Genomic DNA, 15,762 nt, shown 5'->3' with positions numbered 1-15,762 from the left:
GCTTCACTTCCCACCCAATCGTACGCTCGTCCCGCAAGCACCTTCACTGTACTTGCTGGGAACGCAAAGTACAACGCGGCTGCGCGGTACACTCACCGGCCCCTCCCCCTCCCACAAGGGATAGATCGTTGGGAATGCCGAAGTGAGCGCGCGCGAGGAAGATCAGGCGCGCGACACCTCACATCAACTGTCTCATGTCCGTCTCCTGCTCGCGATCGATTGATCTCGCGCGCGCGCGCACGCCTGCCCGCACACACGCAGGGAGGACGCAGCGGGGGATGGCTCGCTCGCGCAAGCGCGCGTCACGTGACGGGTGACTTTTTTTTTCCTCTCTAGAGGCTGTGACGGTGTCTGAGGGTTGAGAGCTCGAGCAGGACCAAGAGGGGAAAAGAAATCCACGCAAGAGCCGTTAGTGTGAGAGCTGCTGTGTGTTAGTGTGGAGGCATCGCACCGCGCAGCAGAGACAAAACTCTCACCATTCACACACAGGAGTATAAGAAGGAAACCCCCCTGAGGGAAGCTTCTAGTAAAAGGACAAAAAAAGCAACAAACAAAAAGAGACAAACCAACAAGAAAAGGACAAGCGTTGTGGGACCAAGAGAAGGACAAGAGAGAGAGGCTCTTCTACGCCAGAACTTTCTCAGCTTTTGTGTGTCTGTGTGTGTTTTTGGGGAGGGGGGAAGTTTGTTGGAATATGGTTGGGGAAATGGAAAATAAGGAGCGACCAAAACCTACCCCAGACTATCTCATGCAACTGATGAACGACAAGAAGCTGATGAGTAGCCTGCCCAACTTCTGCGGCATTTTCAATCATTTGGAGAGGTTACTGGACGAAGGTATGTACGATGGCATTGTGAGGCGCGGAGAGGGGAAGGGGGAACATTCCTCCACTCAGATGTAAACACGTTAAAGGGAAAGTGCAAATCTGTGTGGCACTTTCTGTGCATAATGCACACGCTTGAAGGATATATTCTGTTAGGTTGCATTAGTTCGCAAAGAAGTGTGAGGAAGAGCATAAGAACCCCCCTTCCCCCCCGTCTGCACTCCTGGATAAACGCAGAGAACTGGTCAAACTCGGGAAATATATTTGCAAATGGCCTTTATTTTCTGCCTGGTGTTTAAGGGGCGATCTGGTGCAGTTTAGTGATTCTTGACATATCCGGATAGGGTATTTAAAAGGTGAAATGACATGGGTGAGCATGCATTTGGTGCCTTGTCTTGTTTGTTTTTCTTCTGGTGGGGTGAGGAGAGAAAGGGATTATATAATAATGAACTCTGCAAAGCACTGAAGCCAGGAGGACTCGTAGCACAGAAACCCCTGCAGCGGGGTATTGCACGCCTAATTCCTGATGCGTTTGTGTCATGGTGAAAATATAGGTATCAAACCACGCTATACGATGGGAGATTCTTGGTTCATTATATGTACAAGCGACTTGTTTGTTTTCCCCCTTCCTGTTGGAGCAATCTGAATGGATTTTTATTTTTCTTCTAGTTGCTGCTTTTGCATGCGGTGATTTTCGAGATTTGAAGTATAGTGAGGCGCAATGATTTCAACAGTGTTGGATTCTTTTAGCCCAGCCGGAGTTTAAAACGGGCTCAGGGAGTTGGGTGGGTGGGGGGAGTCCCGCAGAGAGATTGGAAACGAATTGAGTGAGATATGCAACCGGGACAAAGAAAGTTCAGGAAAAAAAACTGGAAATGTGGTATATAGCCGTGAAGAGGTCGAGAAAGGAGGGCTTGCAGACAAGGAAGGGGAAAAATACTCGACGAGACTAGGGCAAGTAATTTGGAATAGAGAACAGAAGCATTTAAGAGGGGTGAGCACCGATCAATGGGGAAAGAGACAAGTGATTTAAAAAGTGAACGAAGGGAATAAACAATAGAGTTGACTGTCAGTTGTCTTGATCTGTACTTAATGGAAAATTTGTTCAGTATTGAAGTGCCAAAAAAACTTCTGGCAGTTTTGCAGCTTCAGTAACTTGTGTAACTGGCATCTTAAATTTTAGTTTCATGTACGGCATGCGCAAAAGTCAGATTTTAAATATTTTTGTACCTGTTAATGTAAAATATTGAGAGGGATTATTTCTTGGCCTCTGGCATTTTGATATATTTTTATATATCCATATTTTGGGTTAATTTAGCCCTGGGTCACTAAGAATGGGCATTGCGCCAAACATGTCAAATGGAGCCGAATAAGGAATAACAGCGATAACTTGAATAGGAAATAGTGATGAGGGAAACACGAAGTAGAAGCATAAAAGTGCTTAGGATGAACATGAGATTGATTCTACTTTGGATTTATATCGTTGGTATCCTTACGATGACGCCCAAGGTCTGATTTTAGGCGGTTGTTTCATGTTTTCATTGGTAAGGCTTCTGTGTATTTTAAAGAGGAAGCTACAGAAGGAATTAAGCATAACTTTGAATGGAGTTTCGGTGGAACAGTTTAAATTGATTCTTGCGAAAGGAGAACCAGACGGAATTAGAATGGAGAAGGGAGAGTAAAAAAAACGTAAAAGAGACTCTGTCAGTCATTGACCGGCCAAGCGGCTGGTCCAGATTTCAGACCCATTTTACTGCAACGTTATTCCGAAACAATGGCAGATTTAACCCCAGAAGGGGAGGGGAAAAGAGCTGATACTAGGGGAGGAAGTGGTCTTGTCCATATTCATCCAGAATGGTACACTATTCTTTACAAATAAGGAACAACTTTAAATTAGGGACAGCCACATAAATACACGAATGTCTTTGGTAAACAACAATTTTAGACTCCGCACCATCAAATTACAAAAAAGTTACTATGCGACCTGTAACGAAAATCATTAAGAATAATGCGCCACTACTCCCATTCTTTGTACAGTCGGGTGTCAGAAGGAATGGCGCGTGACCTTTCCAAATGCTTAGTGTTCTTTTTTAAACACGCTAATACATGTTTTACTGTAATCATCCATTTGGAATCTGTGCAACGTTTTCTCGTACCATATCTGTTCATGTTTCTAATTCAGCAAGATCCCAGCAGCTAGATCAGAATTTGACAGTATTTCCCTTTTTCAGCAAGGCAAAGTGGAAAGGAAATGCCTGCAGAATTAAATCTTTGCTTCTGCTTTAGCTTTCCATGGCTTGCAACCAGATCACATTATTGACTAACGATGCTGTTGCATAAATAAATGTCAAACTTAGTAAAAGTTCCACGTTTGAGCGCTAGGGTGTGCCAAATCTTTCCTTGAGGAATCATTGAGGTTTTTCTTCTGTTACTCTCTTCAGAATCCTTAATTTTAATAAACGCGCCTACACCGAAGGTGACAGACAGCTTTCCACAGTATTCTGATCGGCGATAGGCGGCTTCGCACTCACCATAACCATTTACTCCCATTCCTGATTGCGATTCCTATAATCGTACTCGCTGGTTCTGCAAATTCGTTTTTAATCTACAAATCAAAATATTTTGACGTCTCTAAACAGTAAACGATGATTAACGATTTGTCTTAATTGGAAGGGAAATATTACGAGAAACTTCAATTTGCCCTCTCGTTAGGTGTTAAATATAAATTAGATGTTAAAAGATAAAATTACTCGATTCACATCATGATAAACAAATCAAAATAGAACGGACATCATCAATAAGCTATATAAAAGAATCGCTTTCCTCTTGCATGATAGTACATCACAAATCATTTTTTGTAGCGGCAGTTGGAAACCTACGAACAAATGATTCAATGTTGCAACAGTTGTGTGGTTTAATAGAACAGTATTGCAGCTTCCATAATTCAGAATTATTACATGAATTCTTGGACCTTGAGGAACGAATTTGTATTTGGGTTGCATACACTCTATTGTTAATCAATAGCTATCCTGACCATATGTTTTACGTGTCTTTGAATCCAATGAACAGAGGATGAGGAAACTATTTCTGAGCTGTTCTTCCAGTAGTTACAATTGAGCAATGAACTCACAAGTAATTCGGTGCTAAACTTTGCCGAGGCAGCCATCGATGCCTGACTAGTGAAAGGAGTTCCTTTTCACATCTTCAGGAAACTTATCTTGGCTTAAGAGATTATTTTATAAATGATAAAATATGCATATGTTTTCAAAATCGACCTTTGTCGGAAGGATTTAGAAAAGCGAACCTTTTCCGATAACAATTCAACAGCTACAATAAGAAATTGATTATTAAAATGGCATTCTGTGAACTTTGCTTCACTTTTTTAAAAAAACATGCACCAACCTTGAGTAAATTTATAGTAAATTGTTAAGAACATATAACAGGACAACCAGTAGGAAGTGCACTTTTATCACGGTACAACAAATATTGAGAAGAGGGGCTTTCTGTAGTTTGAGATTTAGTACGTTCCCTGGAATTGTAAGATTCCATGTCCGATTTATATACAGTAATGCTACATGAAGCGGAGGGTTTGTTACTGTAGTAAGCAACTACTTTGATACACCCATATCATTTCTTCATTGTTCTATTTTAAGAGAGGGGTTTCATTTAACAAGCTATGATGACAGACTCAATTTGTTCTAGTAGTGACAGTATGAAAGCTATATAATGGTTTGAGTACATTATTTGTGATACTATGCAGCAACATATAAATCTCCAGTATTTTGTTAAGTGATTATGTTTTGTTGAAGATAGGCTTAATTTAGATCATTTATCCATCATCCGTATGCTGATCAACTCACATTGGACCCGCTCCCAATTTTTAAATTTTCCTTCTAATTTTCAAATCACTCCATAGCTTGGTCCCTCACACTCTCTTTAACCTTAACCTCCTCTGGCCCTACAACACCGAGACCTCTACATTCCTCCACTTGTGCCTGCTTATGCATCCCAGACTCCCTTCACCCCACCATTAGTGGCCAATGCCTTTAGTTGTCTAGGCCCTAAGTTCTGGAATTCTCTTCCCTAAACCTTTCAGCCTCTCCACTGTTCTGCCTTAAGATACTCTTTAAAACTTACCTCTTTGCCATGCTTTTGATTACCTGCCCTTATACTTCCTCCTTTGGCTCAGTTTCAATTTTTTTGTCTAATTATCCTCCTGTGAAATGCGTTGAAGTACTATGTTAAAGACACTATACAGTATAAATTGCAAATTGCTGTTATTATCCATTTTCTGTTTTCTTCTTAGCATGTTGAGATGGGAGAAAGATAATATGATTCACATGGCTGCCCTGTATGATAGTGCAGTTATAGGTTGGTAATTCATAGCTTATAGTATATTGTTTATATCCCCTTGCTGTTATTAAGGCTGTCAGAACTAGCAAAGTTCTCTGTATATGTGCTCACAGGGATGCGTGGAGTTCTGCTCCCAGTTGTTAAATTTTAAGTATATTGTGAACACAGAAACACATTTGATATATTTACATAATTTTTGGATAGCTTCATAACGTATGTAAGCAGTCTTGAGCGCTTAATTCGGTTTACATTGCATTCTTTGATGTCAAACCCAACAGTGTAACAGGTTAGATGAACCAGTGAGTCTTTTCCTGTCTGCGTTGTCATATGTCAGTATAAACGGTTTCTTCAAGTGTGCCTGTCACTGCTTCCTTTAAGGGTCAGTTCAAATGTGTCTTTGGAGTAACACGATAGTCTGTGTTTGTACTTCTCATACAGTAAAATTGCACCAAAAACGACCCTCAAGTATTAATATATTGACTACAGATCAGTGTACTATCTAATTCAAATACTAATTGTAAGATATGCAGCTTGTAGCTTAAAATCCTGATGCATTTGATTTGGTTTTACTTGCTTTGTATATAGCCACCATAGGTTAGGGGCAGATATGGAGCAGTATTGTATTGATACATTTACGTGTTCTAGATTTAAACTTTTTTAGAATGCAGAGTAAATCAGAAAGAAACAGTAATAGTTGAATAAAAAGGAAGACAAAACCTGCATTCCAGACTAACTTATGCTCTCATTATTTACAGGCAAGCGTAATCATTTTGTTAATGTATACTGAACACAGCAAACTGAGCAGCCTGGCGCAGATCCAAATTAACTGAAATGTTATACAGTTTCTGTTTCATTCAGCACCAGTGATCTTTGTTTAATTAATCATCAGCCTTAAGAGTTTGATGCATTTTGGGAAAAAAAGGCTATTTTTGGTTTAAGTTCACTTCGGATTTTTAGAATTCGCTGGCATCAAATTATTTATTTAATTACCAAAATGTTTTTGGTAACTTTGAATGTATTTGGTATTCTGTGAATAACTGAACTGCTGACATGATATCAAACTATCTTAGATTTGCAACCATTTCATAACAACTCAAATAACTACAGGAAAAATTGAACCTTTTTATTTTCTCAATTTATACAGCAAGTGTTAAACCATGATCTTGAATGTCAAAGTATCAGCAGTTTAAAGGCTAATGTCTGATTATGCAATGCTTTTAGTTGTGGACCTTAACTATTAAACCTACTCTAAAATAACTGATTAAAAGAGGTATTATTGTAAGGCAAAAGCACTGATGAAGGGTCATATGGACTCCAAATGTTAACTCTGTTTCTCTCTCCACAGATGCTGCCAGACCTGCTGAGTTTTTCCAGCATTTTCTATTTTTATTTTATATTATTAATTATTGTGATTACTGTCTTAATTGCTACATCTGAGCATATGACTTGTGATTCAGATTTAATGCGGGCTTTAAGAACTCTGTAGATATCTACAAAGGTATAATGACAGCTTTATAGGAGATGTGCTGTAAACTCAATATTCAAGGTACCCTTTGTTTCCTACCCTTTTCTCTTTTAGAAGTGAAACATTCAAAGGACTGCTTTTTGTTTGTGAAAATGTGAGAAAATAGTTTCATATAAAATTGTCCAAAGCCCTGACTCTTGAATTGTTAAATTCTTGGGTATGGAAAATGTGTGCAAATACATATTGGTATATGTCAACAATATAAGTTTGTTACCTTGAGAACTGTATTTGAGTCAGGTCCCTGAGTGCATTAGCGAGACAATAAACTGTTGTATATGTAGTATTTGTAAAATATTGGGGCCTCTTGACCAATTTTACAATAATAGTGTGTTACCACTTTTTCACAAGATTGTATTTACTCTTTGCCAGCTGCCCCTTCTAATGCTTTGCATGGCTGTTATTAACTCAGGCTAAATTGCATGAGAAATAAAACTACAAAACACAATCATTCTGGCATAAAAGCATTACAGTGAGTCATAACATTCTTCAGAAATAACTCCTTGAAATGCCCACACATCAAGACATGAGTCCCACTTTCAGAACGCTAGCCAAATCACTGTGTACACTTGCCATACCTTTCTGTGATGCTCAGATGTTACGTGGTCAGGTTAAGTTAGCTGTTGCCTAAGGTGTACTTATGTAACAAATAAAGGGACAAAGTGAGTAAAAATTTACAAGTGTCCTTCATTTGTGGAACAAGTCCCAGCCATTCCTTCTGGAAATGCCATATCTATTCGATTAATACACCCATCCACACACAGCTATTATTTAGCAACAATATTTTACACAAACTGAGATGAAGACCTTGTGGCATGATTGAACTTTGTGCTGTCACATTGACACTAGTAGTTATAAGGTGGAATTTTACGCCAACAGGATTTTGCGATCCCTCTGAAGTCGGTGGATTTTTGAACGGCTCGCTGCATTTTACGGCCCCACCCCTGCCATGACGGAGCCGTAAAATTCCGCCCATAGAATTTTGTTTTCTTTGTAACTACATATTCCTATGTAACTGTACTTTCTCCTTTGCTTTATTCCTCAAACACACTAACTGAACAGGACTCTTTTTACCCATAATGCATCCCCATTATTGCATTACTCCCCACAATAGTGGCCTCTTCATACTGAAGCTCTTGAAGACTTGTAATTCCACAGCAATAGTTGTACTTAAAATTTAAATGTACTTAATGAGACGGTGGGTGGAAGATGCTTACACAGTCATTTTGTTATCAACAGAACATTGAATTAGCCAAAATCTATTCATTATGGGAGGGAATTCTATACGATGGTCACTTGTGGCTTCTGTGTTCAGTTTCTATCATGTGAGAGAAATAGTTTGATTTTTAATTAACCTTTTAACAAAATGGCAGGATTGTCTGTGTAACTTTGATTTCATTCCTCCAATGCTTTGCTGGTTTCCCAAGCTTGCAAAACTGAACAGGGAGGTGCTGAGCTGAGGCCTGGTATCTCTACAGTTGAGAGGCCCGAAAGCAATTGTAAAAGGAGGATGTGTGCGTTGGAGGGTAACGTATTCTTGCAGAAAAATTGCTTCAGTTCCCCTTCTCCAGTTTGCAAAAATGGCTATAAATAAAGAAGCCTGCTTTATCTGGTGTAGTGTTTGCACTTCTTTACAGTACCAAAATTTCACTTTACTAATATACAGTTAAACGCACAAGCATTTGGTTAAATATACTGCTGAAATCTGAGGAATCCGTATCATAAATTGCTCACTTGTGCTATTTCTGTACAAGTTCAGAAGTTTGCAGGATGTACTGAATCATCTAGAGAAAACAGTACTATGGTGCTGTTTCCCAGTGGAATTAATTGTTTGCTTTCAAAAGAAATGGTTGGTTCCCAGCCTCCTACGGTTTGGGGGGAATTGTAGTCTTGATGGGAAGACACCCAGGTCATAATTATCTTATCCTGCAAGAAAATGTTCTCAGAGGGAAACTTTAAATAACTGTCATGCCCCAAAATTTTAATTGTTATGTTTGAGATGTGACTCTAACTTCAGGAATCAGACCATCAGTTCTCGAGGTTCTACATTAAACTAAATGAAACATTTAACAAATTCCTAAACTTGTCTCCATTAAAGCAACAGCAACCCATAGACTTAACCAAACACCAGGCAATGCATTTTCACCTTATGAATTCAAAATGAGGTTATTTTCACTTTGGTTCCTGTGGAGACAGCTGGAGGCTTACAGCTGCCTTTTGATCTCACATTGCCTCTGCTCTGCACACGCGAAAACTGCTGTTATACCTAGCACCACTCATTAAATGTAAACCCTCTTTGTATCACCAGCCTCTTCTGACAATAAAACCCCTTTCATAGTACCAACTTTATTAGTAATATAAACTTTTGCTTGGTATCTGCTAGATAGGTGTCAGTTTTTACCCCACTTGAATGCTCTATTCAAAAAATGCAAATGCACACTATCTCCTACATATCAAAACTAGTACACATCAAAGCACCCAGACTAACTGGCTTTAATCCAATTATGACATACCCACAGATTAAACCTCTATTTTAAAAGAAAAATATTTTCCAATAATATATACATTAACAGCTTCACGACAATATAACTGTCTACATTGCTACAAATGACAAAAAAGTAGTACTAGAATTAGGTTCCAGATTTGTCCGTAATCTACAGAGCAAGATGCGCTCCGTATCATGATACCTGTTTTACAGACACTGAATCACATATATTTTAGGTGAAAGGTGTGTGTGTGTGTGTGTGTGTGGAATTTTGCCATTTTATCACTGTCACCCACTGCTATGCGACAAGCGTGTTACAGTGATGGTTGCATATGCCTGGTCACCTGTATCTGTCATGTATTTTCTCAGGGCAGCCTATGTTACTTTGGAGGTGATGATAGGATGCTGTCAAATCTATCATATTGTCTAACCTAGTATGGATGAAGGTGGTACAATTCATTAGATCAAGAGGATTGAGGATACATAAAATGTAACATTTTAAGAAAAGGCGGTCTGTCTATAGGACTGAGTGTGTCCATCCAGATATGAAAACCAGTGCAGTTGCTTAAACACTGCTCATAACACACAAAGTTATAATGGATTCTACCAGACTGTTGTATGCTATTGTATGGTGCCAACTCAGCTTGTTTCCCTATTTTTTTAAGATTAATGTTTTTCTGGTAAATTGGAATTGATCTTATGTGGGCTTCATTGCACTTTGTCTGGAATTCTTCTTTCTCCCCTTCCATTCCCCTCTGTTAGACCAATTAATTTCTCAATTGTTTTAGATGATATTTATATGTAATCTACATCAGTGGTGAGTTGATAAATAATTAATTTATTTTCATAAATCAACAGAAACAAAAGTAACATTTTATATCAGAGATTTGAGTGTAGAAAGCTTTGTATTATGTAAAAAAAATAAAAATGCTTAAATATTTAAAGTGAGATCGTGAAGATGATCAAAACCATAAAGTGCATTTTAAATATTGTTACTTCAACAACAGCATGTATAGCATCATTAACATAATAAAAATCCCAGAGCACTTCACAGGACCATTATAAAACAAAATGTGACACTGAGCGACACAAGGCGATATTGGGATAGATGGCCAAAAACTTTGTCAAAGAGGTAGGTTTTAAGGGGTACCTGAAGGGAGGAAAGAGCGGTAGAGAAGCATTGAGGTGCAGGGAGGGAATTCTAGGCCTTGGGGCCTAGGCATCGAAGGCACGACCACCAGTGGTGATTAAAATCAGGATGCTGAAGAGACAGTACAGAAGCACTGATATCTTGGAGTGTTGTGGGGTTGGAGAAGATTAGTGTTGTGGAGGGGTGAGGATATGAACGGATTTGAAAACAAGGATGAGAATTTTAAAATCGAGGTGTTGCTTTATTTATCAGGTACCAATTTAAGTCAGCAGTCACAGGAGTGATGAATGATTGGGACTTTTTGCAAGTAAGAATAGGGGCAGCAGAGTTTTAGATGACACCCAAGTTTCCAGAGAGTGGAATGTTGGAGGCCATCTTGAAGTGTGTTGGAATAGTTCAGTCTAGAGGGTAGCAAAGGCATGGATAAGAGTTCCAGCAGCAAATGAGCTGAGGCAGGGGCAGAGTCGGGCAACATTACTGAGATCTAAAAGATGCCACTGATATGTGGTCAGTAGCTCATTTTGGGATCAAATATGATATGAAAGTTGCAAATGGCCTGGTTCAAACAGTTGTTAGGGAGGGAGTTTGTGAATAGGAAACGGAGCTTCTAGTGCAGATGGAAGACAATGGGTTTTCCCAGTATTTCGTATTCTTTGAGGCTAAACACTGGTTTAGGGATTTGTTCAGGAAACAATCCCACAGGAATTAAGATGGTTATGTACAAAAAGGTAGTTAGAAAAGGCAAGGTACCTGTATGCAATGCATGTGAAGGCTGTCAGATGGAATTATTGCTGAAGTCTAAATATGATTTTTTGATTGTTCTTTAAAAATTCATAGCTGTTCTGTAAATAATCAAATTCTTCAAAAGGTATCTATTCTATTAAAACCCTTAATTATTATTGATGTGATGGAGCAAAGATCTGCTCCTTGAAATCAGTGGCAGGTATCTTCTTGCTACACTTAAACTAGAAAGCGTCTGATGTGTAATCTTGGATAAATTTAAGTCACTGCCCTGAAAAACACTATGGCCAGTATTTTCTATTCGTTGGGCAGGCTTGGCGGGAGCAGGCGGGGGTGATCGCGGAGCTGACCGCCGCCGGTGATCGGCTCTGCACTGTGATTTCACATGGGTGAGCCAATTAAGGCCCACCCTGCGTAGATCGCGAGCAGTAATGCTGAGCGCTACCTGTGCGGCCAGGGGGGAGGAGGGAGAGTCGGGTCCAGCGCTCTTTTGCGCATGTGCGCGAAGGAGCGAGCTACCTCAGGGAGATTGATGCGCTTTTCAAAAATAAATAAATACAATAAAAAATTTAATGAAACCTGTCCCCTCATGTGACTGTGTCACATGAGATGGAACACGTTTTTACTTTTCATAAGAAGTTTTTATTTAATTTGTAAAAGCTTTAGGAAACCTCATTCCGCTCGTGGATGAGGTTTCCTAAAAAACGTAAAGGTCGCTTGGCCTTTTCACCTGCCTGCCAACCGTAATTATTGGTGGGCATGCAACTGACTCTGGCACGCACCCACCGAGCGAAATATCGCGCGACTGCACGATGATGTCGAGATGTACGCTCGACGTCATCACGTGTCATTTAGCGTTCCGGTGTGTCGGGCATGCACCCGCACGCCGAATGGAAAATTCTACCCTATATATTTCTTACGTACCTTTCAATAAATCCTTCCCCTTCTCAGAAACATAGATTCCTTTAAAGAATCTGTTGTATTGCATTAAAAAAACATATGCAACTGATCATTACTGAACAGATTGCAGTTTTTAAAGTTTCGTGCAAGCCATATGCAATGAACAAAACTAATTTTGAGCACTTCCTGTAGAGTAGTCCACTTTTTAAGGAACTGAGTGGAACTGGCTCTCGTATGCATGCACAACATTTCTTGATCTTTATACTGTTCTAAAGTCAAATGCAAGCTGAGCTGCTTTATATTGGAGTACAGTCAGATGTATCATTTTACTAGACAAGGAGCACATTTTGATAGGATCTAATGTTTTTTAACTGACAATCCACCATCATTAAATAAAACTTTCTAAAAGTAGACAGAACTTCTAATGCAAGACTTACATGGTAGTTGGTGTTCACTTCCCCACATAGTGAGGACTTAGTTTCAGTCATGCCCTAATGGGGGTGGGGAGCACCATATGGAAGCAAGGTGTTTCTCCACAGAGAGCAGGAAAATTTAGAGGTTAGTTTCTATATTCTGCTTTTCACATTTCTTGGAGCTGGATTAAGAGCAGCATTTGCTTGGTCTCTTGAAAAGTTCCTCTCCCATCCTTACCCATGATCATGGAATGGTGCAGGATATTGTGGGGCTTAAGGAAAAATAATTGGATTATTTTCTTTCTTCACCTGTATGCTGAATGTGTTTATTAATTATCTGGTAAATGCAAATTTAATTTTTACAACTTTTTAACTCAGCTGAACAATAACAGCCTGTTTTACAACATGTCTTAGAATTTTCCATTGCTTTCATAGATTCATAAAATGATACGGCACAGAGGCCATTTGGGCCATTGGAGTTAATTCCATTCCCCTGCTCTTCCCCCAAAGTCCTTCTATTTTTGTCCTTAAAGTTTTTATCTAATTCTTTTGAATGTTACTCATGAATTTTAGCACCCTTTCAGGCAGCGCATTCTAGATTTTTTTTATTCATTCATGGGATGTGGGCGTTGTTGGCTAGGCCAGCATTTATTGCCCATCCCTAATTGTCCTTGAGAAGGTGGTGGTGAGCTACCTTCTGGAACCTCTGTCCTCCATGTGGTGTAGGTTCACCCACAGTGCAGTTAGGGAGGGAGTCCCAGGATTTTGACTCGGTGACAGTGAAGGAATGGCAATATATTTCCAAGTCAGGATGGTGAACGGCATGGTGGGGAACTTCCAGGTGTTGGTGTCACCATGTGTCTGCTGCCCTTGTCTTTCTAGATGCTAGTGGTCATGGGTTTGGAAGGTGCTATCTAAGGAGGCTTGGTGAGCTCCTGCAGTGCATCTTGTAGATGGTACACACTGCTGCCATTGTGCGTCGGCAGTGGAGGGATTGAATGTGGATGGATTGCCAATCAAGTGGGCTACTTTGTCTTGGATGGTGTCAAGCTTCTTGAGTGTTGTTAGAGCTGCTGTCATCCAGGCAAGTGGAGCATATTCAATCACACTCCTGAGTTGTGCCTATTTGATGGTGGACAGGTTTTGAGGAGTCAGGAGATGAGTTACTTGCTGTAAGATTCCTAGCCCCTGACCTACTCTTGTAGCCACAGTATTTATATGGCTAGTTCAGTTCAGTTTCTGGCCAATGGTAACCCCCAGGATGTTGATAATGGGGGATTCAGCAATGGTAATGCCATTGAATGTCAAGTGGGAGATGGTTGGATTCTCTCGTGTTGGAAATGGTCATTGCCTGACAATTGTGTGGGGCAAATGTTATTTGCCACTAGTCAGCCCAAGTCAGGATATTGTCCAGGTCTTGCTGCATTTGGACATGGACTGCTTCAGTATCTGAGAAGTTGCGAATAGTGCTGAACATTGTGCAATCATCAGAGAACATCCCCACTTCTGGCTTTATGATGGAAGGAAGGTCATTGATGAAGCAGCTGAAGATGGTTGGGCCTAGGACACTACCCTGAGGAACTCCTGCAGTAATGTCCTGGAACTGAGATGATTGACCTTCAACAACCACAACCATCTTCCTCTGTGCTAAGTATGACTCCAACCCGTGGAGAGTTTCCCCCCTGATTCCCATTGACCGCAGTTTTGCGAGAGCTCCTTGATGCCATGCTTGGTCGAATGCTGCCTTGATGTCAAAGGCAGCCACTCTCACCTTGCTGTGTAAAACAAAAGGTTTCCTCAGATCAACTCTGGTTCTTTTGCTAATCACTTAAATCTGTGTCCTCTAGTTATTGATCCTTTTGCACCTGGAAAAGGTTTCTCCTTATTTACTCTACCAAGACATTCATGATTTTGAACATCTCTATCAAACCTCCTCTTAATGGTTGCTTTAAGGAGAATAACCCCAACTTCCATACAGTAGTTTCTTCACATAGCTGGTCTTGCATCTCTGGTACCTTTCTCTTCCACTCTCCTTCCTAGGTGCCTAAAATTAAACACAATACCACAATATTCTAGCTAAGGCATAGCCTGTAAGGGTTAGGATATCTGCTTTGCTTTTTTATTCCATTCTTCTATTAATAAAACCAAGGAATCTGTATGCTTATTTAACAACCTTCTCAAATGCCTCAAAATGATCACTTCACACTTCTCTGTTAAATTTTACCAGACTATGTCCAGCTGAAGTTTGTTACTAACCCCATTATTCGCTATGTTTCCTTTTTTTGCGTCATCTGCAAACTTTGAAATTATGCTCTCTATACCCGAATTAATAAATAACAGCGATCCTAATTACCAACTCCTGGGGAACATTACTATATACTTCCCTGCAGTCTGTAAAACAACCATTTGTGACCACTACCCTCTGCTTTCTGTCCCTTTGCCAATTTTATACCTGTGCTGCCACCGTGCCTTTAATCCACAGGCTTTAATTTTTCTAACAGGTCTTTCCACTGAAGAACTGTCAGCTTAACATGCATTTGCAATTGAGTAGTACTGAAAATTTGGACAACATTATTGATTGTAGGAATATCCTGGTAGCATGTTGTACGCATGGTAACTTTCTTCAGAGTGGAAAGTGGAGCTACAAATTATTCTGTACTCGTTATGTAATCAGTGTCTGATAAGCAGCTGATAATGGGTCACTTTTTTGCAATTATTTCCTTTCACAGTTGGGAAGGTTGAGGCATTTATTTGGATCCTCAATGAATTAATGAATCACTCTGCAGGAAATCACATGTACTAACCCACATTTCGAGTTGTAATGAAATACTAACAGGCAACAGTCCCATTCTGTGTTCTTATATTTCTAGATGTTGTCCATTTGAACAATTTATTGTCTCAAAGCCACAATCCTGATTCATAGATAATTTTGTAAATGTGTGTTCAGGCTGAATGACAGGATCTACTTGCAGTCTGTTAGGCCTATTTATAATTAATATTAATTGATGAAGTTTTCTGCTCATTAAAGTAGGGGATGTTGTGCTGGGAAATGGAACAGATCTCCAGTTCTGGTGTTTGCACCAACAACTCCCAGACACTTCTGTAGAGTAAACCTGCAATAATGTGCCATAGCGATAGCTAATGAAAAGCAACCACAGTGTGTTAGTATGAAATTTCTCACTTTAGACATGACGTGGGCAATTGGCAGTTTCTGCCAGTAATATTGTAATCTTGCATCCGTTTGAAACTGAGTTGGGATCCCCAAAGCTCATGCCAGATAGGACCCTTTGAGCCAGAAATGAATGCAGACTTCCATCAAATCAGTTGGAAGCAAACTCTTCAATAGTTAAGGATACTAGAACGAGAGGCAATAGA

The 15,762-nt window shown here is 39.8% G+C and overlaps 1 protein-coding gene across 8 annotated transcripts in view; it reads left to right on the top strand.

Annotated features, from left to right (window-relative positions):
- Window positions 1-348: 348 nt before the first annotated feature.
- LOC121271017 (protein quaking) overlaps window positions 349-15,762 on the top strand; it is a 731,453-nt gene continuing 716,039 nt past the window's right edge. For all 8 annotated transcript variants that reach the window (XM_041176759.1, XM_041176737.1, XM_041176719.1 and 5 more), the window contains exon 1: window positions 349-836. In XM_041176759.1, coding sequence (XP_041032693.1) covers window positions 695-836 — 142 coding nt within the window. In that variant the 5' untranslated portion in view covers window positions 349-694. The remainder of the gene's footprint in view (window positions 837-15,762) is intronic.

Source organism: Carcharodon carcharias, chromosome 2 (genome assembly GCF_017639515.1).
Source record: "Carcharodon carcharias isolate sCarCar2 chromosome 2, sCarCar2.pri, whole genome shotgun sequence".
In the NCBI taxonomy this organism is placed as follows: domain Eukaryota; kingdom Metazoa; phylum Chordata; class Chondrichthyes; order Lamniformes; family Lamnidae; genus Carcharodon; species Carcharodon carcharias.
The sequence above is the reverse complement of the archived record's forward strand: the minus strand, read 5'-3'. Positions and strand labels throughout refer to the sequence as shown.